The sequence below is a fragment of the Synchiropus splendidus genome, chromosome 12 (genome assembly GCF_027744825.2).
Source record: "Synchiropus splendidus isolate RoL2022-P1 chromosome 12, RoL_Sspl_1.0, whole genome shotgun sequence".
NCBI classification, from domain to species: Eukaryota; Metazoa; Chordata; class Actinopteri; order Syngnathiformes; family Callionymidae; genus Synchiropus; species Synchiropus splendidus.
The window spans coordinates 353,694-378,442 of record NC_071345.1 but is presented as its reverse complement, the minus strand read 5'-3'; the positions used below and the strand labels follow the sequence as shown (position 1 = coordinate 378,442).

Genomic DNA, 24,749 nt, shown 5'->3' with positions numbered 1-24,749 from the left:
CTCCAGCTTGGCCACAAGTGGACGTGCCAGCAAGACAACGATCCTAAACCCAGTGCCAAGGTTGTGAAGAAATGGTCAGAAAGGACAATGAGGTCAATGTCCTGGCATGGCCAAGTCAAAGTCCTGACCTCAGTCCCACTGAGAACTTGTGGCACGACTTGAAGACCAGACTAATGGCGAGGAGAGCAACAAACCATGACATGCAGGACGCGTGCAGGAATCGCCGAGAGCCGTGCCATTGACTATTACATAAGACAATGGACTGGGCTCTGAATCATTTGGAACGTGACATTTTTTGGGACTCCATTAATAAAATACCCCAGAAATGTATATATTTATATTTTAATGCTGTATTTTTGTCATTCTTTCAATTGTTGGCCAACACACAAATGTGAAAAAAAATCATTCATTTCATCACAAAATGGAAAAATCACAAGAGTATGAATCATTTTGAGGACGAGTGTATATGACGATCATCCGGTTTTGAGCCTTCAGGCTGACCAGGAGGAAGCATCCGGACCAGGGAAGAGGTCTCCACATCCAGGGGCTCGTGCTCCGCCGCGGACTCCTCAGCCGTCGCCTCCAGAGCGGAGTCAAGTGCAGGAGTTGCCACATGTTGCCGCGGCGGCGGCGCCTCCCTCGCTGGCAGTTTGCAGGTTTCATCACACATTCTCCCGAGGAGCCGGCAACACAATGGCGCGGTCAAGGGCGGGACACTCCAGCGGCTCTTTAATCGGAGGAAAAATGCACCCAATTAAGGGAACAATGTGTCTGGCTTTGTCAGCGAGCGCAGTCGGCAGCGTCCACGAGGGCCTGGTGCGGATGTGGAGAGAGCAACAGGGCCTCCCTCCCAGCAGCCTGCGCCTGCTCCGAGGGCCTGAGCCCAGCCCCGTGTCTGTCAACAGACGCCTCAGGAGAGCGGGCCGGACTGGGCCATTCTCTTGACATCCCCACATTTCACCCTCCTCTCTGAGTCTAGAGTGCCACATGATTATGATCTGATGGCAGAATTCTCTGCTCAGTACTGTTTACTTCAACTTCATTATTAGGTTTTTTGAAAATGATGAATGAAGTTTCAGAATCAGAATCAAATGTATTGCCATGGTCAGCGGGGAAAGTGTTTTGGAATCAAATCAGATCAAATAACCCACGAACAACAAGGGCTGATCAGCCATCTGTCAACCGTCTGAGGGGAAGAAGCTGTTCCTGTGACGGGAGCTTCTGGTCTGGATGGAGCGCAGCCTCCGGCCAGAGGGAAGAGGGACAAACAGTCCGTGTCTCCAGGGTGAGAAGGGTCGGCTCCGATCAGAACCCACTCTTCTTTGTCAGCTGTGTTTCTCTGAATTTCCATATTTATTTAATTTGGATACATTTTCTTTGTGTTTTCCTGATCATTTTACAATCAAATCTTCAAAAACTAACATCAATACTAAAATAAATGATTTACAAACGAACAAGTCAATCTTTTCAATACTGATGAGAATGTTTTGCCCACCAGTGCTTGTAACAACCATGTTGGTGTCCTCATGGGTCCAGCCTGGATGACAAGGGTTGGAGCTGGTAATTACCAGTTAATGTCTAATATTTCCGATTGAAAGTGTTGTTTTTGTTCGGCATCCAAGGATCAAACATGCGGGGCCTCCACAGCGCAGCGTGATAAAAGGAGGACGTGGCGCGCCAGGATGAAAGTGGAGTGATATTGTGGCAGCATTCTCTTCCTCAAAGAAAGATTCATAACTGGAGTGAAAGATATCGATCGAGCGCTGAACCTTGGACAGCAGAGAACCACGGCTTCTGTGTGAAGTATTGTTCCTGCTCCACTTTACAGACGCGGCTGACCTTCATCCTGCAGATTGGAGAGACAAATACAACCCAAGGCAGCGTGCCGGAGGGTGAGGTTAAAACTCATGGGGGTTCTTACGTGCGTTTGCTATTGTTTAGGAAGGAGGTGGACAAGAAAGCAAAGTTGTGGAATGAAATAAATATATTGGTGATGCAGAGTGTCCATTATTCAAGCTCCAAGGTCTTCACTCGGAGTGAGGAAAAAGTTGTGAGCAGAGATGTTTATCCACAGAATCCGCGGGCGTCCAACAGCCTCACACACTTTCAGAAGTCTGGTGTGGACCGAACAGCTGGAGAGGAACCCGCTGCAGATGGGTCACAAACAAGACGTCAGACCACATGGTGAATTTGTCCAACGTTCCTCCACGCTTTACTTGGCTTAGTAGGTTGGGGGGGCAGCAGCTGAAGAAAGAGGTCTGCAGTTCTGTCTCTCCAGACACTTCAATGCTGAGGTGTTTCCATGTCAGTGATGTGTCCCCCACCTCACTTCAGCGCCTGGCTCCTGCTGGACCGCCCCGGGTCTCTCCTGGAGCTTCTCTCCTGGAGCTTCTCTCGGAGGTTCCTCAGGTCACACCATAGCTGGGGACCACAGGTGAGACCAGCGGAGAGCTTTGCCTTGTGGCTCAGCTCTTTCTCCAGCACTCTGTAGCTCGGGACAGAAACGTAGGTTCGGGCAGCAGAAATACTGCAAACCAGTCTCGGGCACGAAGAGGACGACACACTCAGCAAGTGTTTCCTCGTGAAGTGTTGCCTTCAAGGGTCGCAGGAATTGCTTTCTACCCTTACAGCAACAGTAAGTGGCACAAGCCAAAACACACAACTTCTGAAAAGTGAATGTATTTAAATGCACATATACATACATGAGTTTGTTAAAGAGCGGAGAAGAACCAGCAGACAAATGGGGGAAATAGGTTTTTTCTCGCAGATTAACGCAACAAATATTCGTGAGAGAAATGCCTTTATGAAACGAATGATTGAATAGTATGGAATGAAAGAGACAGCCTTCATATAACGACCCATTTCCTAACCTTCATTCAGTCCGTCTGAAGCTCCAGCGAGAGATCTGCAGCGCCATCTGCTGCTCAGCCTTCACAACTGCAGCCACGCTGGTGAAACGCCTGAAGCCCGTCAGAAGGTCTGTGAAGGCCTGAAGGCTCTGCATGATCCTGCGCTGTCGTGCTCGACTGCTGCTGAAGGTGTGATCCACTCCATGTGACACTGGCTTAGTTTGATGGACCTCAATCCGGTCAGCAGGAGAAGCCAAGTGTGTCGGAAAACATGCTCCCTCTCTCTCAGACGGAAGATCTCTGATCGGAGCAGTGGCATCTGTCCCGAGACAAATGACCTCGATAGGACGGTCCCACGGCCTCCAGTCCAGTGTCAGGACTGCCACCTGAAGACCACCCGCCTCTCTGTGGGGCCGATGCTCCCAAATGAACAGATGGACTGGGAAAGACGGTGGGTCACAAATCGCCTGCTTTCACAAATCGCCTTGACTGCTATCACGTCACGGGATGGATGAGGTGTCCCGTTCGTCTCTCACGGTCACTTCAGCAGCTCCATCATCAGTTACGCCGGCAGGTTTTTCCGAAGCAGATGTTCCGCCTGCAAGTGAGGAAAGAACCTGCTGTTTTAGTCAGTCCTGGCTGTGCACGCAGAGAGCGGCTGCCTGCCGTCCGCTCATCCGACTTTGTGGGGACCAAGTCTTGACAAAACACGATCCTTGTGATAGGGACGGGCGATAACATTGAAAGTGATGTTGAATCCAGGGAACCTCTGATCATGACACTGGTGGACTCTGACTCTCTGGATCCCTGTTTCTTTGATGAGATAAGAGTGGTCCTCACAGGCTCTCTGAGGCGCTCCTCTGCCTCGGTAATGTGTCTTCAGCAGCATCTAGGAACTGTGTCCAGACTGCTCCATAGTTCAAGTGTTCAGAGACATGAGACACAGCAGACAGAGGGCTCCATTGAAGCCCTAAATAAAGCTGGCAGAGCAGCCTGTCAGACACCAGCGGCTTCTACCAGAGACCTGAAACATTGAGTTGCTCATCTCTGCACTCACTCTTCTATTGAGACGTCAACAAACCATGGTGTTGGAGACAAACTCCACCCCTGAGTTCCATCATCAAACAGTGTCAAAGGAGGCTTCTAGCTAGGAGGGCGTCTGGGCGTCGGCAAACACGACAAAATGGACGCTCGATCCTTGACTGTAGCTCGGCTGCCAGATTTCACTGGCAGCATCTGGCGGCCAAGACACGGTGGAGAATCAGGCGTCCATTTTGTCGTGTTTTGCCGGCGCCCTCCTAGCTAGAAGCCTGACTGTTGTGTTCAACACATGGAGGGGAATGAACATTGATTCATCCAGATAAACATCCTTATCACTGATCACAGTCACTACACCATTTATGGCGAGAACTTGTATTGTCCATATCGCCCGTCCCTACCGTGTGAGGACTGTATGACAGTGTGGGGACATTTGGATGGAGCCCACAAGGTTAAAGCTCAATAACTCCGTCATTGGAACGGTGTTCCAGTCTGGTCCAGAGTCCTGGCTCAGGCGAGCCATGTGTTTTGGAGGGTTAGAGGCTGGGGAAAGGGCGAGGGCCAGGAGAGGTCCTCACAATAATAGCAAAACAAATGTGTGTGTGTGTGCGTGCGTGCGCGCGTGTACCACAAAGTCCACAGGGTCTTCAGGCTTGATCTTACTGCACTCCACCAGCGCCTCGGACAGTGAAGGCATCACGAACTTCATCAGGTAGTTCCTCAGTGGAACAGCTTGGGTCCTCAGCCGCTCCTGCTCCTGCTTGCTCACCTCCGCCAGGTTGGTTTGCTGTTCGACAGAGGCACATTGAAGCCCCATCCAGCGCTGGGCGCGCTCCAGTTCCACGTACCCACTGCTGGAAGTCGGCGGCGGTGCGAGTCAGCGACTCCTCCTTGTTCCGCTTCCTTTCGGCCTCCTCCTGGATCCGCTTCAGCCTCAGCTCTTCAGCCAGTTGCCGCTCCTTCTCCAGCTGCTCCTCGGCGCTCAGGCCGTAGTTCTTCGGCGGTCCGATCATCTCGGTGATGTGCTCCATGATTTCTTTGAACTCCACGTCTGTGCCCACATCTGCAGGGCACATGGCCGAGACACCACATCAGACAGGGGGCAGGTCCAAGTTAACAGCCGTCTGAGATCCAAGCCCAGAGGAACACCTCATCTGTTCATCTTCAGGACGTCCCAAAGTGCCAAAGCCGTGGAGCCAAGTCAGGGTTCAGATATGCTTGAGCCTCAAAATCATTTTGAAAATATATGATTATATCATTATATTCATATATATATATATATATATATATATATATATATATATATATATATATTACTGCCATATTATTTCAGACTGAAAACATTTCCCTTTGATAAATATTTCATTTTTTCTGATTGTCTTTTTTTTGTTATGAGCAGATTCTTTTTGAAAACCTTTCAAAACATTTTCGGTTAATAAAATGTATTTTTTTTTCAGGTTAAAAACCTTTTTTACTTTCACGTAAGAATCTAAATATATTTTTCCAGTGTCCAATTTGTAACTTTGGTGGGATGTTTATTTCCATTTCACAATGTTTTTGTTTGACTTTTTCGGACTCCAAAGCTTTTTTCTGATGAAAGCCTCTTTCGTGGGGAAAATTCCAGACCTCCTTTCAGGAGCTCTTTCAAGCCTCCGCCCCACCTGCCACGCGGGTGGATGAAAAAAACGGTACCGTAATACTCTGGATGTATCTCCAGCTCATCAAAGTAGTCCAGCACGTTCTCCACCACGTCGGCCCGTTTGCGGTATCGGTCCAGGCGCGCGAGAAACCGCTCCTCGGTGTAGCCCCTCTCCTCCACCACGGCCTGCGGGAGCTCCTGGACCCTCCGGATCAGCAGCTCGTCCGGAGCGCCGAGCGCAATGATGTGCTCTGAGAAACAAGGTGAGCTGAGACTCCAGTCGCGCAGGACAGCAGACCGGACTCACCGGGAGTGTTAACGTTGTACGTCGGGACGTTGGACTCGTTGTCCTCGTCTTGTTGCTCGGCATCTTCATCGATCTCTAACAGCAGCAAAGACAAAGGCGAGATGGAAGCTGGCTCTGGACAGAGACGACGCAGGAGGAGGAGAGACTCACCACTGAAGATGAGCTTGGCTTGCTCGTAGGTTTTGGGGAAGCCGTCCAACACGAAGCCCTGGTTGGTGCAGGGCTTGGAGTTGAGCTGGTCCTGCAGCATGATGGCAGCCAGCCGGTCGCTCAGGACGCCTGAGGATGGAGAGTCAGAGGTGGCAGTGAAGTCCAGCCGGTCAACACGCAGCCTTCATCTCAGGCACATCACGGACAAACTCACAAACAACGACGAAACCAAGACTGTGGTCCTGAGATCCGGGACACGGCGGAAGCTCACAACCGCCATTCCAACTTTTTGGACTGGGCTGTCTCGTTCGAACGTGTCGCAAAGCCGCTTTCACGTGGTGCCAACGGTAAGAAACGCGTCAGCTAAACACACAGTACCGTTTCCAACAAGGCGGCAGGGTGTGGGCATGCGCAGTGGCGGCGGAGTGACTCACCTAGCGTGCTCATAGAACAGGTGACAGCCACGGATTTGGCACTGACACTGTCATGATCGTGCATTCTCTTTGGTCCGCGACGCCAACACCCAGGGCCATACTTGTTGAGAGCGAATGCGCATGCCCACGACTGAGGCATTATGGGAAAGGTTTGACCTTCAGTCAGTCTAAAGAAACAACAGGAATTTTGTCCCACATTGATTTTTCTTCACATTCCATGGAAGCATGGAATTTGGAATTTTAATATTCATTCTGTTAAAATGTATTATGTTTAAAAAAAAAAACCCAGGCGCACGCTGGGGCTTGTGTGTGTGTTTGTGTATCGATATATAATGAGCATTTCCCTTGTTGCGTGGCTTATCCTACTAAACAGGTGCTTTTCTTTTGTAGAACAATTGTGCCAATAACCTCATCATTCAAATATGATGTGAGAATGTGGATTGAATGACACATTCTCACATCATATTTACTCTTTTACTTAAAAGTTTACTTTTAAGAGTACACTATTAGGGCCAGCGCCTCTGCCTCCTCGCTCTGTCCACCGCGTCGTTACCATCAGTCTTCATGCACTCGTCTATATCGTCCAGCAGCTTCTGAGCGGCTCCCACTTCCGTGGCGCTGGCGTATTCGGACTCGGCCTCGCTCACCACCTCCCTCTGTGAGACACCGTGGCATGAGCAATGAGTCTGTGCTGCCGGCCTCCCAGGCGAGCCACTGACCAGGCGGGCGATCCGCTCCTCCACGACCTCTCTCATGGTGATGTGGTGAACTTTGTAGTAGTGGCAGAGCTTCTTGGCCAGGGTGCTTTTCCCACAGGCCGGAGGTCCGGTGATGAATATCCTGATGGGCTGCAGGAACAGGGTCAGCTGAAAGCTTCCCGTCCGGGGATCCAGCATCCTACCAGCAAGCCCCTGGCATGTTTGAATTCCTCCACGATGGCGTCGATGTTCTCCACCATGCCGCTCTCGGAGACCCAGGAGAGCGAGTACGAGTCTTTGATGACGAAGGCCTGCAGGCGCAGGTTGACGGCCAGATACTCCAGGTCCTCAGGCTGGAACAGCAACAGGACATGCAGCTTAGCAGGGCTGTCGCTGGGTTGGAAACCATCCTCTCGAAGAACCGCACTGAAGGTGAGTCAACTCACCATCAGTGGCAGATCAATCCCACTTGTCTTGTGTCTGCTCTACATGTCACTAAAAACAGGTGTTCTTCACCGTGTCGACCTCAGGCACCATTCAAGACATTTGCCAAACCTTGTGAAATGACTTGAAACCATGTGATCATTGCAAAGATATTGATGGAAAAGTCCCACCAGCAGCAGAAGTCATATATCATGCATTCATCAAATTTACTACAGAAAAAAAGGAGAAAAAACACTTGATACAAATTGTTGAGAAAACTGAATAAAATGCAGAATAAAATACATTTAATAAACTCCCGTCTAAATGTCCTAAGACAAAAATGATGTGAAGTATGTATGAATGAAGTACTGTGCGGGTACCTTCACCTTTCATGAACAGTTTTTGCTGTCACTTTCTCCATCATTTTTCCCTCTCCATGGTTGGTGACTGTCACAGATGTGCAGCTGTCAAGTCCGTTCACTGACTCACCATATGTGGCTCATGTATTTTAAAACTGGGCGTCTCACAGCCCAAATGTGTAAAAGCAAAAGCTCTGCGCGGCCCTCCAGGAGGCGCTGGCAGCCCAACCATGGGCCCCGGCCCTATGGTGAAGCAGGACGGCCGTAAAGGCAGCTGTTGTCAACCTCACCAGAGAGGCTGATAAGGTTTCCTCGGCAGAGCCTCTGAGGCTCCAGGACCCAGAGACGTGCAGGTGGGATCAGAGCCGACCCTTCTCACCCTGGAGACACGGACTGTTTGTCCCTCTTCCCTCTGGCCGGAGGCTGCGCTCCATCCAGACCAGAAGCTCCCGTCACAGGAACAGCTTCTTCCCCTCAGACGGTTGACAGATGGCTGATCAGCCCTTGTTGTTCGTGGGTTATTTACTTCTTAGTTACTTCTGTTACTGTATTGTTTTGTTCATTACTGCATGCTGTTCCAGAGCACTTTGCTAGTTGGTGGGATCCTCACTGACCTTGGCAATGAAGCTGCTTCTGACTGTGAAAGCACTGGCCACCATTGTCAGCCAGCCGATTTGTACGGGAGTAAATTCTATATTTACCCATCATGGCCCCCCCCCCCCGATGCACTATCTAGGAGAACACCGCCATGTCACAATACAGCAGACCAATGAAACACTGGACGGTGCAGTTAGAGCAGCTTGGTAGAGAAGTCAACTGTGAATGGGCTGTACCCTCATGCCAGGTGTGACTAGGCAGCAAGTCATTTTGAACGAGTGGTTCAAGCTGTTGACATCATGAGTGAGGAGCAGCTCCCAAAAGGCCAGAGCGTAACCATGACAACAGTCCGTACCTGAGCTCCCATGGCTGCAGCGTCTTCCTCTGGCATTTTGTGGATCTTCCCGGAGCCCATGGCATCGCTGATGGCCTGCGGAGGAGCCGGTGCTTGACATCCCAACAATACGGCCTCATCTTCAGAGCAAACCAACCACAACGATGTCGTCCAGCGTGTATTTGGAGTCATCCAGGGCCAGGATGTACTTGGAACTGGGCCGGACCTCCACGGTGTTCTGTATGGCCCTGAGGGGAAAGCACTGGGGTCAGCAGGAGGTTTGGAGGTCCCTCTCGATGGTGAGCGAGCCGGTCACCCCGCCAGGTCGTAGACGTGGATCATGGGGATGTAGTTGCCGCCTTGTCCAAAGAAGGGGACGTGGGGGTGGTCCATGGTCCAGGCCATCTTCAGACCAGTGCCGGATGTTAGAGAGGTCAGGACCAGACCTGAGGGAACGTACCTTGAAGAAATAGTGGAAAAGACTCTCCCCCCTCCCGTACTGAAGTCCAGCTGCCAGGACATAGGCGCGGAGCTTGGAGGATTTCTGGGACGTTGGGTAGCAGGAGTCAGGTGAGACCGAGGCACACGAGGATGAGCGGCGATGCTCGTTCCACTTACGCCTCCTCCAAGTTTGAGCACCAGCTTCTCCAAAACGTGGTGATTTTTAAAATTGGGATGTGGACGTCTTCTCTTGTACTCCATCTCCGTGAGACGATATTCTGTCTCGCCCTGCGGAGCACGTGGCTTTCATCAAGCTCCTGAGCTCCTGAAACCGTCGCTGGACTCACCGGGTTCTGGGACTTGGTCTGAGCCCACGTCATGACCGTGGAGATGAGGATGAACAGCTTCTGGTTCTCGAAGTTCTCCATCTCGGAGTGGAGCGCTGCTCAACAGGAGGGAGACACTTTCATGAAGTGATGGGGGACAGAGGCTTGGCTCGGGCGAGGTGTCCCACTTGTGATGGCCCAGGTGGCCTCCTCGAGCGTCTCCTGGGTGGCATGCTCGGACACGTTGTACACGATGATGTCACACTTCAGCAGCCGCCTCAGAAGCCTCTCCCTCGAAGGCGACTGTCAGACAATCAAAGGATGTGGGGTCAGAAGACGCTGGTTACCTCCACACTGATCTTGTCCCCAGCGTGACCGCAGAGTCGTCTCCACCCTGCCTGCACTCTCTTCTTCACCACTACTCATAAACCTCTAATGACTCCAGATTCCCCTTGCACTCACGACAGATCACTGTCTCATCAGCAAACATCATCATCCTTGGAGACGCCATCTTGAAAGTCACTGTGCCTAAATGAAATGAACTCAAGCAGAGAAAACGACAAACACTAGGCTTTAAATCGGACACGCGAGGCACACGTGTCTGTCATTTGGGTTGCTGAAGGGATTCCTGCTGGGATGCACCGACGACACTTTATTGACGAGCCACAGAAGCGCCACCTTGAGGTGCTCCACCAGGAGACTGGCGTCATCCGCTCGGACCGACGACGAGACGCTTCCGACCAGCCGGAAGGCGGGATCCTCCCGCGCCCTGTCCAGCGAGTCCGAAGCATCGCCGCTGACAAAAGTCGCTAAAAACTGTTGAAACCGAGCAAAAGAGGAGTGAACAAACGGGGCGCGCGCGGTCAGTTCCAGCGTGTGTGACGCTCACCTGAGCGATGTGTTTGGACGAATACTGGTCGACGTCGTTGATAAAAATCAGCTCCTGCATCCTGGCGACAAACTCGGCACCGAGATAGAGCCGTTCCTCACCATTAAATCCGCTCCATCGGTGCTGACGTCACGATATCAAGGCTCACGACTGCAGATTCAAAGCCACCACGTTCCGTCAACACGACGCCGCCATCTTGAGGTCCTTTACTCGCTGGCGGGAAATCGTATCACGGAAAATAAAAACGCGTCTTCCAGCAACTTCAGTCTGCTGTTTACTGCTTCATTTCCCAGTCTGCGTCGTTAGCCGCTGTCGTTGCTAGGCACGCACGGCGGTTGCTAGGGGCGTTGCTAGGGCGAACGGTGCTGACGTCACAGAGAAAGAAAGAGAAGCGGTTTAGAAAAGTCGACTTTAGAAGAATCTGCAGTTATTAAATCAGCTTCAGGTATTGTTCGGTTCAACTATTCAGCTATCTTTCCATTAAGAAACGTCACTGGGACAAACAACCGCGGCACATCCACTTTATATTCTTGTATATTGTGGTGTACAATATCACATATATATATATATATATATATATATATATATATATATATATATATATATATATATATATATATAATTTTACATTAAACACAAACGATGTTCTCCGGCTGGACACATTTGTTATCCATCTTTCATATTGTATTCACCAGCTAGTTTACATGGTTTCCATTAGAAAAAAAAAAAAAAAATCCTGAGTCAAAGTTTAAAAGGTGTAAAAGACTCGACTGATACTCAAGAATAACCTTGTAAAATGCAATGTCATGTGACATAAGCTCTTTAGTGAAATAAGTTTAGGTTTTGGACAGGTGACTCTACAGCATGTAACATCGATGATGACTAACACAGAGCCACCTTCAGGATGTAGCGGCGCCATTTTCATAGAGTTGTCGCGTTACCTCGAGCGGTGTCACTGTTCCCGCCCATCCATTTTCCAAGGTCGCGGGGGCAGCAGCCTGGGAGCAAAGAGGCCAAGACTTTTCTCTGTCTCTGTCCACCTCCTCTGGGGAATACAGAGGGGGATGATGACTTGCTACGGTTCGACTCCCCGACCAGTGCTGGGTCTGCCCCGTGGCCTCCTCCCATGGAGACGGCTCACCGGGCAGGCTTCTGTCAGGAGCAGGAGCAGTTGCGTGGTCTCTCGTGGACGACCGACACACTCAGTACTGACTGCGGTGATGAAGGGCCCCCCTACCTTCCTACACCACGACTTAAATACTTGGCTTTGAACGTCTTCAGTGGAAGCTCAGTGGAGGTTTTAATGTGTGGGACTCTCCTCCTGCCTCTCACCAACACCCACCTCTCCCCGGTGCCAGAACAAACGACAGCCGTGAATCTGGAGTAAATCCAACACACACACACACCTCTGTGCTGGGGTGGGGCTGGGGGGTGGCGCGGGACAATGGAGCCCTGACATGGAAACGTTGGCGGCAGCTCTGTATTTATAGAGCTGACAGTATCTCAGCAGCAGCTGGCAGAGCTGCACCATGTCTGCGTCGCACTCAGTCAAATCACACAGACACACATTTAGCCTCTGTAGCCAACCATGGCAAATTGAGCTGTTCCCTTGCAGTCGCCGCTGGAAAGTGCTGGTCGCCACACTTTTGAAATACTTTCATTTCTTTTCCATCATATGGATTTTGTCCACATAACAGTGACAATCGCGGGGTCACACACCGCACAGTTGATGACATCATCGTCGGCATGTCGTTCTTTCAAGTGAAGCTTCTGTAAGTAAAAAAATAAAGGCCTAATGTCATCATAAAGAAAGGATTGAGTATATATAAGTTATGAAAAACATGAGAGTTTAAATGGCTCTGACTTCTACAGCGCTCAGTCACTCATTCGCACTCACACACCCTGGCGGCAGCATCTGAACCGTCAAACCTGGGCTACGTGTCTTGCTCAGGGGCACGTCGGCAGCAGGGGTCGGACCAACCAGCTCTCAGCTCCAGGCTCCACCATCTGAGCTTTGCCGCCCCGTTCATAAGACATAAACATTTCCAACGTCCATAGACACGTTACTAGGCAAGGAGACATTGAAAAGATGGAGCAGACTCCTGAGGATTCCTCAGCAATGGAGGAGACGTGTGCTGGTGCCAGCCATCTGTAGAGTGAGAAGCTTGATGAGTCCTATGATGAAGTTGAGGGAAAGAGTCGTGGAGAGTCGACTGAGGGCAGAAGTTCCGGTCCGGCTTCAAACGCCAAACAACGAGCACCACAGTGTTTGCTTGGAGGATCTTCATGGCAGTGGCCACCCCACCCGCCAGTCGCATAGAGCCCCGGTGTCAGCGGTGCATTTCAAATGACGTGATGATTCAGCCCAAACGCCGTGCATTTCACACACAGCCAGCCAGGCAAGCCGCTCTTTCTGATATTTATCTACTGGCCTGTTCACCATGATAAAATCCTGAAGTTACAGCCTTTGGTTTTGCTGTGCCACCCCAAGATTTGAAACATTTCTGGAGGCGCCACTGGTTTATGGAGAAGCAGAGAAGGTCAGAAGGAGCTCCACTGTGTCCTTGTGGACCTGGAGACAGCGTACGACACAGTGCCAAGAGAAGAGTTGTGGTATTGGATGAGGAAGTCTGGAGTGGCAGAGAAGTGTGTCAGGCGCGTGGTGGAGGACGTGTGTGGCAGGTGTGAGACGGTGGTGAGGTGTGCTGCAGGTGGAGGTCAAGGTGGAGGTGGGGCTGCACCAAGGCTCCGCTCTGAGCCCCTTCTTGTTGCCATGGTGATGGACAGGTTGACAGTTGAGGCCAGACAAGAAGCCCCATGCACCATGATGTTTGCAGATGACACTGTGATCTGTGGTGAGAGCAGGGAGCCAGTGGAAGATCAGCTGGAGAGGTGGAGCTCTGCCTCAGAAAGGAGAGGAATGAAGGTCAGCCGCAGTAAGAGGGAATCCATGTGTGTGTGTGAATGAGAGGGAGCCAAGTGGACAGGTGAAGCTACAGGATGCAGAGAGTCAGAGAGGCTGGATGGAGATGGTTCAGAGGAGAGAGAGAGAGAGAGAGAGAGAGAGAGAGAGAGAGAGAGAGAGAGAGAGAGAGAGAGAGAGAGAGAGAGAGAGAGAGAGAGAGAGAGAGAGAGAGAGAGAGAGAGAGAGAGAGAGAGAGAGAGAGAGAGAGAGAGAGAGAGAGAGCCAGTACATTGGTAGATGAAGATGTTGGAGCTGCCAGGCAGAAGGTGGAGAGGAAGGCCACAGAGGAGACTGATGGAGGTGGTGAAGGAGGACATGAGGTTTGAGAGCAGAGGAAGCAGAGGACAGGGGGAGATGGAGGAAGAGGATCACCCCTGCAGGGAGAAGCCCAAAGAGAAAGATGAAGAATGAGACAAAAAAGTGCATTTTTCTTGATTATGGTTTAAACAAAGACCAACATTTAGCAGAGCAGCTTCAGCAGCAGCAGCCAGAAAGAGGCCTTTCCGACCACTGACGGGGCTGGAGTGCGTCCCAGCTGCCCGGGGTGGGAGGCAGGGGACACCCAGGTCATCGTGGGGCATGTATAGCGCTGACAACCGCTGCCCACCTTGACTGTACATGGTTACGATCGTGACTGAAGTGAAGCTTCAGAACTTGATTCAAAGAAAGAAAACGTCGAGTTTAAGGTCCGGCCCTCGATCTGCAGTGAAGACAGTTACGTCATCCCATTCAAACAGGAGGCGGCTGCCGGAGCTTATCGCACGAGCCATCAGCTGTTTACAGCCAGGACATTCTCTGATCTGCTGCTGTGCACTGTGCTGGCGGGGGCCTCTCATTGACATCACCCTTCCCCCAGCCTCTCTTAACCCTCCAAAAGACCTGGCTCACCTGACCCAGGACTCGCAACCAAACTTCATAAGAGCCAATGATGTTTGAACCCTGTGAACCCTGTGAGGACACAAGACGGAGGCTGGTCGAGACTTGGTTGGTGTGTTGAAATAGCTCATTTCAGGAGAGTCAAATCCATGTGGCTTTGGCGAGGTTCCATTTCCGCAGCGCTGTTTGGGCTGTAGAACTATGGTGCGGAAGTGAAAGAGCATCTCTTATTATTAGTGGTGAGACGATTCATTAACAACAACAGAAAAGGTGTTAGAATATTGAAGCATTTCATTTAGTGTAATGGAACAGTGTGTGCTCTCCAGACAGCAGGGAACCTTTGTCAGCGCAGCAGCTCCTGCTCCACTGCTCCCACTGATGCAGCCAGGATGAGAACAACAACAACAAACATGGAGGAATCCTCCCTGAACCAAAGCAAAGAAAAGCAGCTGTTGGCTTTGCTTCAGGGAGGTTTTTCACTCCACAATGAAACTCTTATCATTGGAAGAGAAATCTTCTCAAGACATTCCAAGAGCTGCAGTTGGAATAAGGCGAGAGGCGAAGACTTGAATCCAGCCACCCGGGTGGTTTGTTGTGCTGTTGTCAAACAACATTCTGCTGCTTCACTGTCTGTGTGGCTCCATCAGGGGATTCACTCAGAGACCACATTCATTCACGTTGAAACACGTGGCTTCTGGTGGCAAATCTTCTATAACAGACCATGAAACTGCCATGAAATGACATCAGTTCATCACAAATTCTCAAAATAATTCGATGAATATTTTGAATGGCATCGCACCCCAGTTATTGTTGTGTATTGGACGTGCGCGTCCCAGAGTGTGGAGGATGACCGTCTGATCTTGGAGATGCTGGTGAGGCTCCTGGCTGGCCACTCTTCCTGCCAGCAGGTCTCAGCAGCATCTGCAACAACATGTCGGCGCTAAAGAAGCTGCTGTCCAAACACGAGTGACTGTGAGGAGCAGTTGTTGCTCGCAGCTGCTGAAGTTTGTGTGTGATGAACGAGGGGCAGCAGGAGTGAGGGGTGTGTGTGTGTGTGTGTGTGTGGAGGGCGCAGCTGTCGAGGCGGACAAAACGCCAGCTTCCTACCTTCCCTTATAAGGACGAGTGGCAGGACACGGCGTGAGGCTCTGCTCCATCCTCTGACCGAGTCTGGCTGATGAAGACAGCACAGACCAAAAAAAGGGACTTTCAGCCGGTTGACACAACACAGCCATGTGATGCCTCCGTCCATCCGAGGAGAGCCATCCTGAGCTCTGAAGGGAAAGGCTTCCACAGAGGAGTCGGAGCGAGGCATTCAAACCCTGAGGAGCCTTCTGACTGCCATGGTGCGAGTGTCGCTAACCAAGAGCCTGGCTTTGGCGCCAGTGAATTCACCCCGTGGTTCTGAAACCTCCTCCGCAGAGCCTGTGATCCTCAGTAGCGCTGACTTCAAGTGTTCCTCTCTAAACCGTGCATCAGTCTTCACACCACATGACGTGAGATGAGTAGAGCACACTGCCACTTCCCCGTCGTCACTCCGTTTGCTTCCTCGTTTCTTGACTTCTTCTGAGGATACATGAAGATACAAACAACCCGGACACACAAACAATAAATAAATGGCAAAACAATACGCCAAAAAAATGAGTTCAACTTGGTAAAGTGGTGAGCTGGAACTCAGCCGAGGCCATTTGCATTTTGCACGTCCAAAGGAGAAGACGGCTGCCTCCAGGTCCTTGGGCTGTTTTCGGAAAGAGTCCCAAGTTGAGCCATGTATTAGATTTGGAGTCTGGTATGAGTCGGGCGGTCTTCCAGTGGAGAAGAGACTGACTGAGACTCACGCCTTACTCGCGCTGTCCTCTTTATTGACGTTGATCCAGTGAAAGTTGTGGTGAAACAAATGCTCAGAAAAAGGGAAAGAAAATGGTGTAAAAAATGTGACAACAGAGTTGTGTGTGTTTGTTCTCAAACTGCTGTTCAGTGTAGTGAGGAGGCGGCACTGGGGGACACACGTGGACCAGGTATTTACAGTATAGCCATGACAGTAGCCAGGCTGAACAGGAGGCTTGATCAGGCGGGTCCCCACAGGGACAGCCTGTCAGGTCGCGCTGACACACGTCCCCTGGTCTGGGAGTATCATGGAGCTGCGTCGCTTCACAAAGACCATGTGCTGTTGTGTCTTGGAGAAGCGGGGGCCACACACAGACGCGCCGGCGCTTCACTACGGCTCATGGACCTTTTCTCCTCCTGACTGGCCTGATTCACATTCTTGAAGCGCCACCGTCCTGACCGGGCGCCGACTGCCACCATCACCAATATGGAGCCTGGGCTCTCAGTCACCGGTCCCACTCCGCTCCCCTATAAGGAGAGGCAGCAGCCAATCAGAGGCCAGCATACCCCCTCCTCCACCTCCAGTTACCAGGACTCTCACCCACTTCCAGCGTGGCCCGACTGGGCTGCGTCATGTTAGCACATCTTTAGGAGGACCATCAGTCGAGCTCATCTCAGATCATCGATAACGTTCAATGAAAGCCATAAATGAACAAACGGACCAGCGATTTTTGCTGCGTGGTGTCTGCACACTGCCCACAACAGTCTCTCGCCACGGGTCTATATGTCACACTATGAATCATAGCAGCTTCAAAAGGCCAGTTTTGGTTGGTTTTTCATACCGATTTTCCCGCACATTTGAAGAATGCTATTTTAAACAGAGGAGAGAGTCGATACAACTTAGTCTTTGGCTGATGACACCGTCTTAAATGTGTATATTTTATCAATCCCTGAAAGAGGAGTGGTTTTATTTCTGTCCATCACGAGTGTCTCAGTCATTACTGCAGCAACAGAAGGATTCTCTGCCGCGGCCCCCCTCACCCCTGACACACGTCGGCCAGCTGGCTTACGAAGCACAACTTATTTGGGCTTGTGTGAACTCTTGGCTCCGCCCAGCGGCCCGCCCTCTCACGCCTGCCTCGGGGAGGCTGGGGCTATTTAAGGAGCCCCTCCAGCACTCGGCCGTCGTCCCAGTGGAAACTCCAGCCTCGTGGTGAAGAAGGTGAGTCTCAGTGATGCACTGTGTGAGTCAAGAGGGCCGACGTGACTTCTAGCGCTGAGGAACTTTCCTTCATTCACACTGTGTGTGTGCTGCTTTACATGCACTGTTTTCCAAGAGAGTCTCTGGCTCAAAGGTCCCCGCTCTGCCTGGCAGTGCTGCAGCTCTGTGTGATGCTTTAACCTGGCCTGGCTCAGGTGAGTTGGATCCCAGCTCCTGTTTGAGCCAAACACTGGAGCCCTGACCGCCCCCGATCGCGCTGCGGCCTCCGGCCACCAGTGGTGGGAGGGGCAACAAGGCACAGGAAGTGGCGCCTCAGAGCCGCGAGCCAGGGTCAGGTCGGCCTCTGCGAGGAGACGGGTCAAAGGTCAGGAGACTGTGGTGAAGCCAGGTGGCTGGGATGCAGGTCAGGAGCGGGGCGCGCTCAGCGGGTGGCCACAGCTGAGCCCTCTCTCCTGCCACTTGTCCAGAGACACGGCGCCTCAGCGTCACCAGGAGACACCGCTGTGAATAGAGCCTCAAGTGTGTGGGGGCGGGGGTTAAGACCCCCGGAGATGCTCTTGACGTGGAAGTGAGACTGAAAGCGGGTCTTTGCTCCGAACAGCCGAAGACCAAAGATGTGTGACGACGACGAGACCACCGCCCTGGTGTGCGACAACGGCTCTGGCCTGGTGAAGGCGGGGTTTGCCGGCGACGACGCCCCCCGCGCCGTCTTCCCCTCCATCGTCGGACGCCCCCGTCACCAGGTGAGGCCGGCGGAGACGCTCGGGCCGCAGCTGCTGACCCTCCACCTCTCCCCAGGGCGTGATGGTGGGCATGGGCCAGAAGGACAGCTACGTGGGGGACGAGGCGCAGAGCAAGAGGGGCATCCTGACCCTCAAGTACCCCATCGAGCACGGCATCATCACCAACTGGGACGACATGGAGAAGATCTGGCACCACACCTTCTACAACGAGCTGCGGGTGGCCCCAGAGGAGCACCCCACCCTGCTGACCGAGGCCCCCCTCAACCCCAAGGCCAACAGGGAGAAGATGACCCAGATCATGTTCGAGACCTTCAACGTCCCCGCCATGTACGTGGCCATCCAGGCCGTGCTGTCGCTGTACGCCTCGGGCCGCACCACCGGTGAGTCTGCCGCCGGCGCCGGCCTCAGAGCGGCGCTCGTGACGTGTCTCTGGCCCAGGAATCGTGCTGGACTCCGGCGACGGCGTCACCCACAACGTGCCCATCTATGAGGGCTACGCTCTCCCCCACGCCATCATGCGTCTGGACCTGGCCGGCCGCGACCTGACTGACTACCTGATGAAGATCTTGACGGAGCGCGGCTACTCCTTCGTCACCACCGGTAAGGATTCAGGACGCGCCGCCTTGTGGCAGAGCCGCTCATTACCCAGCACTGAAGCTAACATGCCATGCTGATTTGACAAAGCGCAACAATTCAGCAATTATGAATGCATTTTTCTCGCTAACCCTGGCGACTCAATACATAACGTCTGATTCCCAATGTTCTTATTGTTTTGAGGTCAACTTTAGCTACACAGCATGACTACGTCTCCTCTTGACCAACTGCAGTTCTAGCTGCTAATGACAGATGCTAATGGAATGCAGACAAATACAAGTTGTTTGCTAGCCACGTTAGCGTCTACGAAGAGCCCGAAGGAAAAAAAAAAAATCCCTGAAACAAACCAGAGCTGTGAACAAATGATCCCAGCTGCTAATAAAACAAACGCTAAGCTAATGCATAACTGACTCCCGTCTGGAGCCGACACTGAAATCATAGCCCCGTCGCTCCTGCAGAAGACTCTCACACCTCTCCGTTGAAAACGCTCGTCAGGCTTCAGCCGTTACCAATAAAATAGTGCTGGAGTTTTCGGACCCACATTAGCAAGTAGCATCCGCGAGGGAAGCGTGTGTGCGCCACGTCCTGTGGCCCCCTGACCTGAGCGCTCCTCCCCCCAGCCGAGCGCGAGATCGTGCGCGACATCAAGGAGAAGCTGTGCTACGTGGCGCTGGACTTTGAGAATGAGATGGCCACCGCCGCCTCCTCCTCCTCCCTGGAGAAGAGCTACGAGCTGCCCGACGGCCAGGTCATCACCATCGGCAACGAGCGCTTCCGCTGCCCGGAGACCCTCTTCCAGCCCTCCTTCATCGGTGAGTGGCGGCGCGGCCGGCGGCGGCGGCGGCGGCCCTGACTCTGGCTGACCCTGCCGCTCACCTGCGCAGGTATGGAGTCGGCGGGCATCCACGAGACCGCCTACAACAGCATCATGAAGTGCGACATCGACATCCGGAAGGACCTGTACGCCAACAACGTGCTGTCCGGCGGCACCACCATGTACCCGGGCATCGCGGACCGCATGCAGAAGGAGATCACGGCCCTGGCCCCCAGCACCATGAAGATCAAGGTGAGATTCGGCTGGGACGGCCGCGACACGCTGAGCCTGACGTGCGCCTCCTGCAGATCATCGCCCCGCCCGAGAGGAAGTACTCGGTCTGGATCGGCGGCTCCATCCTGGCCTCGCTGTCCACCTTCCAGCAGATGTGGATCAGCAAGCAGGAGTACGACGAGGCGGGCCCCTCCATCGTGCACAGGAAGTGCTTCTAAACCCCAGCCCCCCCACCCCCCCTTTTCTACCGTGCCTTTTGCTGTATATACATGTTCTATTTGAATAAAGAGCAGTTGCTTTGACAGTAGTCTGCAGGGCTGATTCCTGAGTCCACAGTCCGACCAGCGCCACTCCACAAATGAAATATGTCTCGAGCGAGACCCCAAATACGGGAATGATGAGAGTTTCACACCTTGTCAACTCACAGTCAACGAGTGAAATGACAAAGAAACTCTCAATGAAGGCATTTCAAATCAAGACGAAACCTGGGGAAACAAAGGCCCTTCTGGGTGAATAATGGTCGACGTGAGTCTGATGCTGGTTGAGAAGCATATCATCATTCCCTCACAATGAGCAGGTGAGGCTTGAGCACATGGAAAACACTCTCTCTCCAGGCCTCCAGGAGCAGAGCTCGCCTCCTCACAGGTGAGCTGAATGAGCGTGATAAGTGAAGGTGGAGCTCCGAGCTGCTTCTGCTCTCAGATGTGAGTGAATCATGAAAGGCCTCGATCGGAACGTGATCCGCTCCCAGCTGCAGCTCAACTTCCGGATCACCGTCAGCAGCTCGGAGAAGAAGAAGAAGGGGAGGCCCTCGGCCGGCGGCCCGCGGGTCTTCGGCGCTCCCCTGGAGAGCGTGCCCAGGAGCTTGGTGTCCGGGTTCGGCCTGGTGCCCTGGTGAGAGCGCAGCTGGTGAGGTGGCGCCGGCGCGGGCTGACGCTTGGTTCACGCCTTTGTGTGGCAGCTTCCTGGTGGACGCTTGTTCCTGGCTGCTGGAGCGCGGCGGGACGGTCGGCCTGTTCAGGAAGGCAGGCTCCCTCCCACGCAGCAGGGAGCTGAGGGTAGGAGGCGCCGGGGCCCAGCCACGCTCTGGTCCTGGCCACACACACACACACACACACACACACACACACTCGCTGTGCACGAGAGGTTTCCGCTGCCTTGAGCTCTGGAACGTGGGCACCTCTCTTTACGCGTGTTCTCTTGGCAAGGACGAGCCGCACCTTCTTTCTTTTGGCATTGTTATTGTCCACGCCACATTCGGAAACACAGAGAGCCACCTGGCGCTGCTCAGCCAATGAAACAGGCCGGCTGGTCAGAGCGCCACACCTGGCCCACCAGGGAATTGCAACCAAACATGACACCAGCGCTAAACTATCAACGTGGCCCCAGCACATATGTTTTGGACTATTTGTCATAAAAAAACACTGGCAAACCAAAAGGAGACACTCGACATTTTTTCCCAAAAAAAAGCAGATTGAAACTGGAGGAGAACTTCCTCGTGCAGCCATTCCAGCCCGGGCTCAGTGAGAACCTCTGCTTGCAGATCAAGCTGGACGAAGGGCAGAGCTGTCTCCGGGGCGCCCTCCCGCACGACGTGGCCTCGCTCATCAAGCAGTTCTGCAGGGAGCTGCCCGAGCCCCTCTTCCCCCCGGAGGTCCAGGCGCCGCTGCTGCAGGCCCAGGCGCTGCCCGCCGCCGGGGAGCGGACCACGGCCCTGCAGCTGCTCTGCTGCCTGATCCCGGCCCCAAACGCCTCCTGCCTCCACTTCCTCTTCCACTTCCTCTGCCAGCTCTCCCACAGGTATCTGGGCGCTGGCGCCTCCCCGCCCCTGAGCGCAGTGACAACCTTTGCTCCCAGGTGCCAGGAGAACCTGATGACCAGCTCCAACCTGGCCACGGTCTTCGCCCCGTGCCTGCTGCCGCCGCCCAGCAGGGCCGAGAGCAGGGAGGCGCGGCTGCGGCTGAGGGTGCAGCTGCTGCAGGGCTTCATCCAGAGCCCCGGCTTGCTGGGTACGGCTCCAGTGATCCGGCTCCGAAGGGTGCAGTGACAGTGGACTGTGCTGTTGGCAGGGGTGGAGCCCAAAGCTGTGATGGAGAGCGTCCAGTCGCTGAAGGACTCTGAGAGCGGCCCTCGGAGGAGACGCACTTTCAAAGGTGACCTTTGCTTTCGTCTCTCAGCCGTGGCTCAGGACCAGTCGTAAAGCTCTAGACGGGCTCTGCTCCACAGCTCCATCAGGTCACGGACCCCGGTGGTCACGCCTGCATGCTAACGTGTCTCCTCTCGCAGCGATGCGCTCCATGATGGCCGCCTCTTGGAGCGTGCCCAGGTCAAAGGTCAGGACAAGGGAGTCCAGCTGTGCCCGCAGACCCCCCCCACTCAGGAGGAGCTTCGGGACGGCCGACATCCAGCAGTTCCGGACCTGCATGCTGAGCAGTTAAGAGGAAACCTGAGAGCGAAGACGCGTGCCGCTCTGGTGTGACTGACCTTGTGTTGGCAGACGCTCCGGCCAAGAGGCCAGGCAGAGGCGGCGGCGGCGCACGGGAGGCCGAGAAGGTGGCTGACAGGAGCGGGAATGACGCAGGGTCCTAGAGCCGTCACGCCACGTGCCTCTCTCTCATGACAGGACAGCACAAGAGCCAGCCCTCTGTCCAGGTCAGGCAGGGGCCCGGCAGAGACCTCCCACCTGCAGCGCCTGTTTTTAAAGCCCTCATTCAGAAGACGACGTTTGAATGGATGTATTTATTTTGTGGTGACTTCTGCCTGGCAGACGGTCACGTGACCCACGTGAATAAACCTCTCATTGTTGACCAGTGAACGTGAGCGTTTCCCATTTAAACTTCCAAAGGCTCGGGTGGTTTCGAAGCTGATTGTTTGGTTAGATGGTCTGTGGCCGGTTGATGGTCAATGACGGATGAAAGAGACTGCTGGGTTTCCTAGCAACGCCATCTCGAGTGACGCAGCGCATCCCGGAAGCGCGGATACCAGGAGTGGCCTTCAAAGCAAAAGTCGCGGCGGCGTTCTCTTCAACCTGCGGGGCTTCCAGGACGCGTGTCGCTGAGGTGGCCATGTAGAACGTTGGTCGTCACTCGTTTTAAGCGTCGGTTCGTCTGCGGAGTCCAGAAGACGTGTTTGTTTCACTGGGATGCAGCGTTTTATTTTGAAGGCAGGACGTTGGCGCTTCATTCCCAGGAGCTTGACGGAGCTCAGGCCAGAGCAGGCGCGTGCATCAGTGACCAAGGTGAGTGGATCCGCTCTCTCAGCTCTCGGCACAAATTCACTCGAAGTGCACCTTTAGACAGTCTCCACCCAGAGCAGGCTCTTGCTGTGTCGCGGCGCAGCTAAGATGGCTGCCGCGCTGACGGTGACCTCTGGTGTGCTCGCAGATGAGCCAGTCGGCGGCGCGCGTCTCCCTGCTCGGCCTCCTGCTGTGCGGGCAGCTGTGCGCGGCCTGGAGCCAGCTGTCCGAGGCCGACATCCAGCGGCTGCTGCACGGCGTCATGGAGCAGCTGGGCATCGCTCGGCCGCGGGTGGAGTACCCGGCGCACCAGGCCGCGCACGTCGAGGGGCCGCAGAGCATCCAGGGTGAGTCAGCGGACACTGGCGTTTGGTCAGGCTGCAGTCGCACCTGCCGAGGCTGTGGTCAGGAGCAGCCGAGCAACGTCCGATCACGACGAGTGAGGCCGAGGGGAGGAGGTGAAGAAGAGGGTGCGGCCGGGGTGGAGACGCGGGGTCAGAGGTTGTCCGGCGTCAAGACTGGCCAAGGTGGTGACGGAAGAGCGTTTAGCCATCAAGATGCGTGTAAACAAAGAACATAGAGAGCCAGAAAAGTAAAGCAGATAACAATAGCAAAAGAAAGCGACCATGCTTCAAACAATGCGCTGGAGAGGTCGGGCTGAAAACTCCCATCAAGCTGCTGCCGCGGTGATGCCTCTTGTCCTGCACCAGGTGGCGCTCACGAGGGACTGCAGCATCTCGGCCCGTACGGAAACATCCCCAACATCGTGGCCGAACTGGCCGGGGACAACGTCCCCAAAGACTTCAGCCAGGACCACGGCTATCCCGACCCCCCGAACCCCTGCCCGAGGGGCAAGACCGGTACTGGCTCTGACCCGACCGGACCTCCTGCAGACTCATGAGCAGGTGTTCTTGTGTCTGCTCTCACAGCTGCCGACGGATGTTTGGAGGAGGCGCCGGACACGGCCCAGTTCAGCCGGGAGTTCCAGCAACACCAGCACCGGTTCGACCCGGAGCACGACTACTCCGCTGTGGCCAAGTGGGTGAGTGTCCCGGCCCAGTCCCCTCCGCTCCAGCAGGGGGGGGGCTAACGCTGGTCTCCTGCGCCTGCAGAACAAGGAGCGACTGTACCAGAAGCTGCAGGGCGGAGGCCGGAGGAGGAGAAGGGTGAGCTGCAGCCACGACAGCTCTCTTGTTTGCTCACGTCTTCCTGCCACTCATCAACCCAACCTTGTCTTCAGAGCCTGAATCCCTACCTGATGGGTCAGCGCCTGGACAACGTGGTGGCCAAGAAGTCGGTTCCTCACTTCTCTGAGGAGGACGCGGCGGCGGCGGCGGCGGCGGCGGCCTAATCCCTTGTTTCCACTCAGACTTCTTTTGAGGCACAGTCACCAGATGTTTGAACCCGTCACCCAGATGATGAGGATCTGCTCGGAGACTGAGCCTCTTCATGTCCCTCGCTCGTCGTCTGAAGCTCGAACACCCGTCTTTGTGTACACGCTTGTTTGGTGATGTTGCTGTAACCTTCATAAAGTTTGATCTGCATTGAGAAGCCATTCCAGTCCACTTTATTCCCCGTCGCGTGTGGAGTTAGCGTGAAGCCAATTTACAACCAGACATGTTGACAAGGATCTTGTCATTTCGAGACACTCGGTATGAGTAGTTTTGTGAAACAGCCGTCGAAGGCATTTGTTGTTCCTTCCTAAAGTCGTCCGGTTGCTTCACATCGATTCCATTTCTGTCCAATGTGCCCATT

At 53.7% G+C, this 24,749-nt stretch overlaps 3 protein-coding genes across 3 annotated transcripts; 2 read left to right on the top strand and 1 right to left on the bottom strand.

The window, feature by feature from the left end:
* Positions 1–1,281: 1,281 nt before the first annotated feature.
* LOC128768733 (adenylate kinase 7-like) lies at positions 1,282–10,826 on the bottom strand. The gene is made up of 18 exons (XM_053881818.1): positions 10,485–10,826; positions 10,274–10,411; positions 9,784–9,898; positions 9,617–9,711; positions 9,447–9,557; positions 9,289–9,372; positions 9,145–9,233; positions 8,986–9,076; positions 8,850–8,924; positions 7,319–7,468; positions 7,137–7,265; positions 6,971–7,073; positions 5,984–6,112; positions 5,834–5,908; positions 5,580–5,777; positions 4,736–4,950; positions 4,516–4,674; positions 1,282–3,447 (listed from the first exon to the last, which is right to left on the bottom strand). Exons 1-18 carry the CDS (start codon positions 10,542–10,544, stop codon positions 3,412–3,414), a joined length of 2,052 nt encoding a protein of 683 aa, XP_053737793.1. The 5' UTR covers positions 10,545–10,826; the 3' UTR covers positions 1,282–3,411.
* A 5,865-nt stretch (positions 10,827–16,691) lies between these two features.
* On the top strand, positions 16,692–20,032 carry actc1a (actin alpha cardiac muscle 1a). The gene is made up of 7 exons (XM_053881819.1): positions 16,692–17,374; positions 17,976–18,117; positions 18,173–18,497; positions 18,556–18,717; positions 19,332–19,523; positions 19,596–19,777; positions 19,834–20,032. Exons 2-7 carry the CDS (start codon positions 17,989–17,991, stop codon positions 19,975–19,977), a joined length of 1,134 nt encoding a protein of 377 aa, XP_053737794.1. The 5' UTR covers positions 16,692–17,374; positions 17,976–17,988; the 3' UTR covers positions 19,978–20,032.
* Positions 20,033–20,351: 319 nt separating this feature from the next.
* LOC128768568 (uncharacterized) lies at positions 20,352–24,643 on the top strand. Its single transcript, XM_053881528.1, has 14 exons — positions 20,352–20,404; positions 20,511–20,817; positions 21,303–21,559; positions 21,617–21,768; positions 21,829–21,912; positions 22,046–22,192; positions 22,257–22,341; positions 22,383–22,411; positions 22,831–22,997; positions 23,143–23,341; positions 23,705–23,854; positions 23,924–24,036; positions 24,107–24,160; positions 24,235–24,643. The coding sequence occupies exons 1-14, from the start codon at positions 20,352–20,354 to the stop codon at positions 24,343–24,345; spliced, it is 1,908 nt and encodes a 635-aa protein (XP_053737503.1). The 3' UTR covers positions 24,346–24,643.
* The last annotated feature ends 106 nt before the right edge of the window (positions 24,644–24,749 follow it).

Excerpts from the sequence above, each read along its gene's own strand:
- LOC128768733 (XM_053881818.1), bottom strand. The coding sequence starts at position 10,544 with ATGCAGGAGCTGATTTTTATCAACGACGTCGACCAGTATTCGTCCAAA. Across the intron at positions 9,712-9,783 it reads GGCCACCTGGGCCATCACAA|CGCTCCACTCCGAGATGGAG; the intron begins GTGGGACACCTC and ends CCTGTTGAGCAG. Across the intron at positions 6,113-6,970 it reads CGAGTGCATGAAGACTGATG|GCGTCCTGAGCGACCGGCTG; the intron begins GTAACGACGCGG and ends CTCCATCCTCAG.
- actc1a (XM_053881819.1), top strand. The coding sequence starts at position 17,989 with ATGTGTGACGACGACGAGACCACCGCCCTGGTGTGCGACAACGGCTCT. Across the intron at positions 18,498-18,555 it reads CGCCTCGGGCCGCACCACCG|GAATCGTGCTGGACTCCGGC; the intron begins GTGAGTCTGCCG and ends TCTCTGGCCCAG. Across the intron at positions 18,718-19,331 it reads CTACTCCTTCGTCACCACCG|CCGAGCGCGAGATCGTGCGC; the intron begins GTAAGGATTCAG and ends TCCTCCCCCCAG.
- LOC128768568 (XM_053881528.1), top strand. The coding sequence starts at position 20,352 with ATGGAAAACACTCTCTCTCCAGGCCTCCAGGAGCAGAGCTCGCCTCCT. Across the intron at positions 21,560-21,616 it reads CTCTGCCAGCTCTCCCACAG|GTGCCAGGAGAACCTGATGA; the intron begins GTATCTGGGCGC and ends CTTTGCTCCCAG. Across the intron at positions 21,769-21,828 it reads CCAGAGCCCCGGCTTGCTGG|GGGTGGAGCCCAAAGCTGTG; the intron begins GTACGGCTCCAG and ends TGCTGTTGGCAG.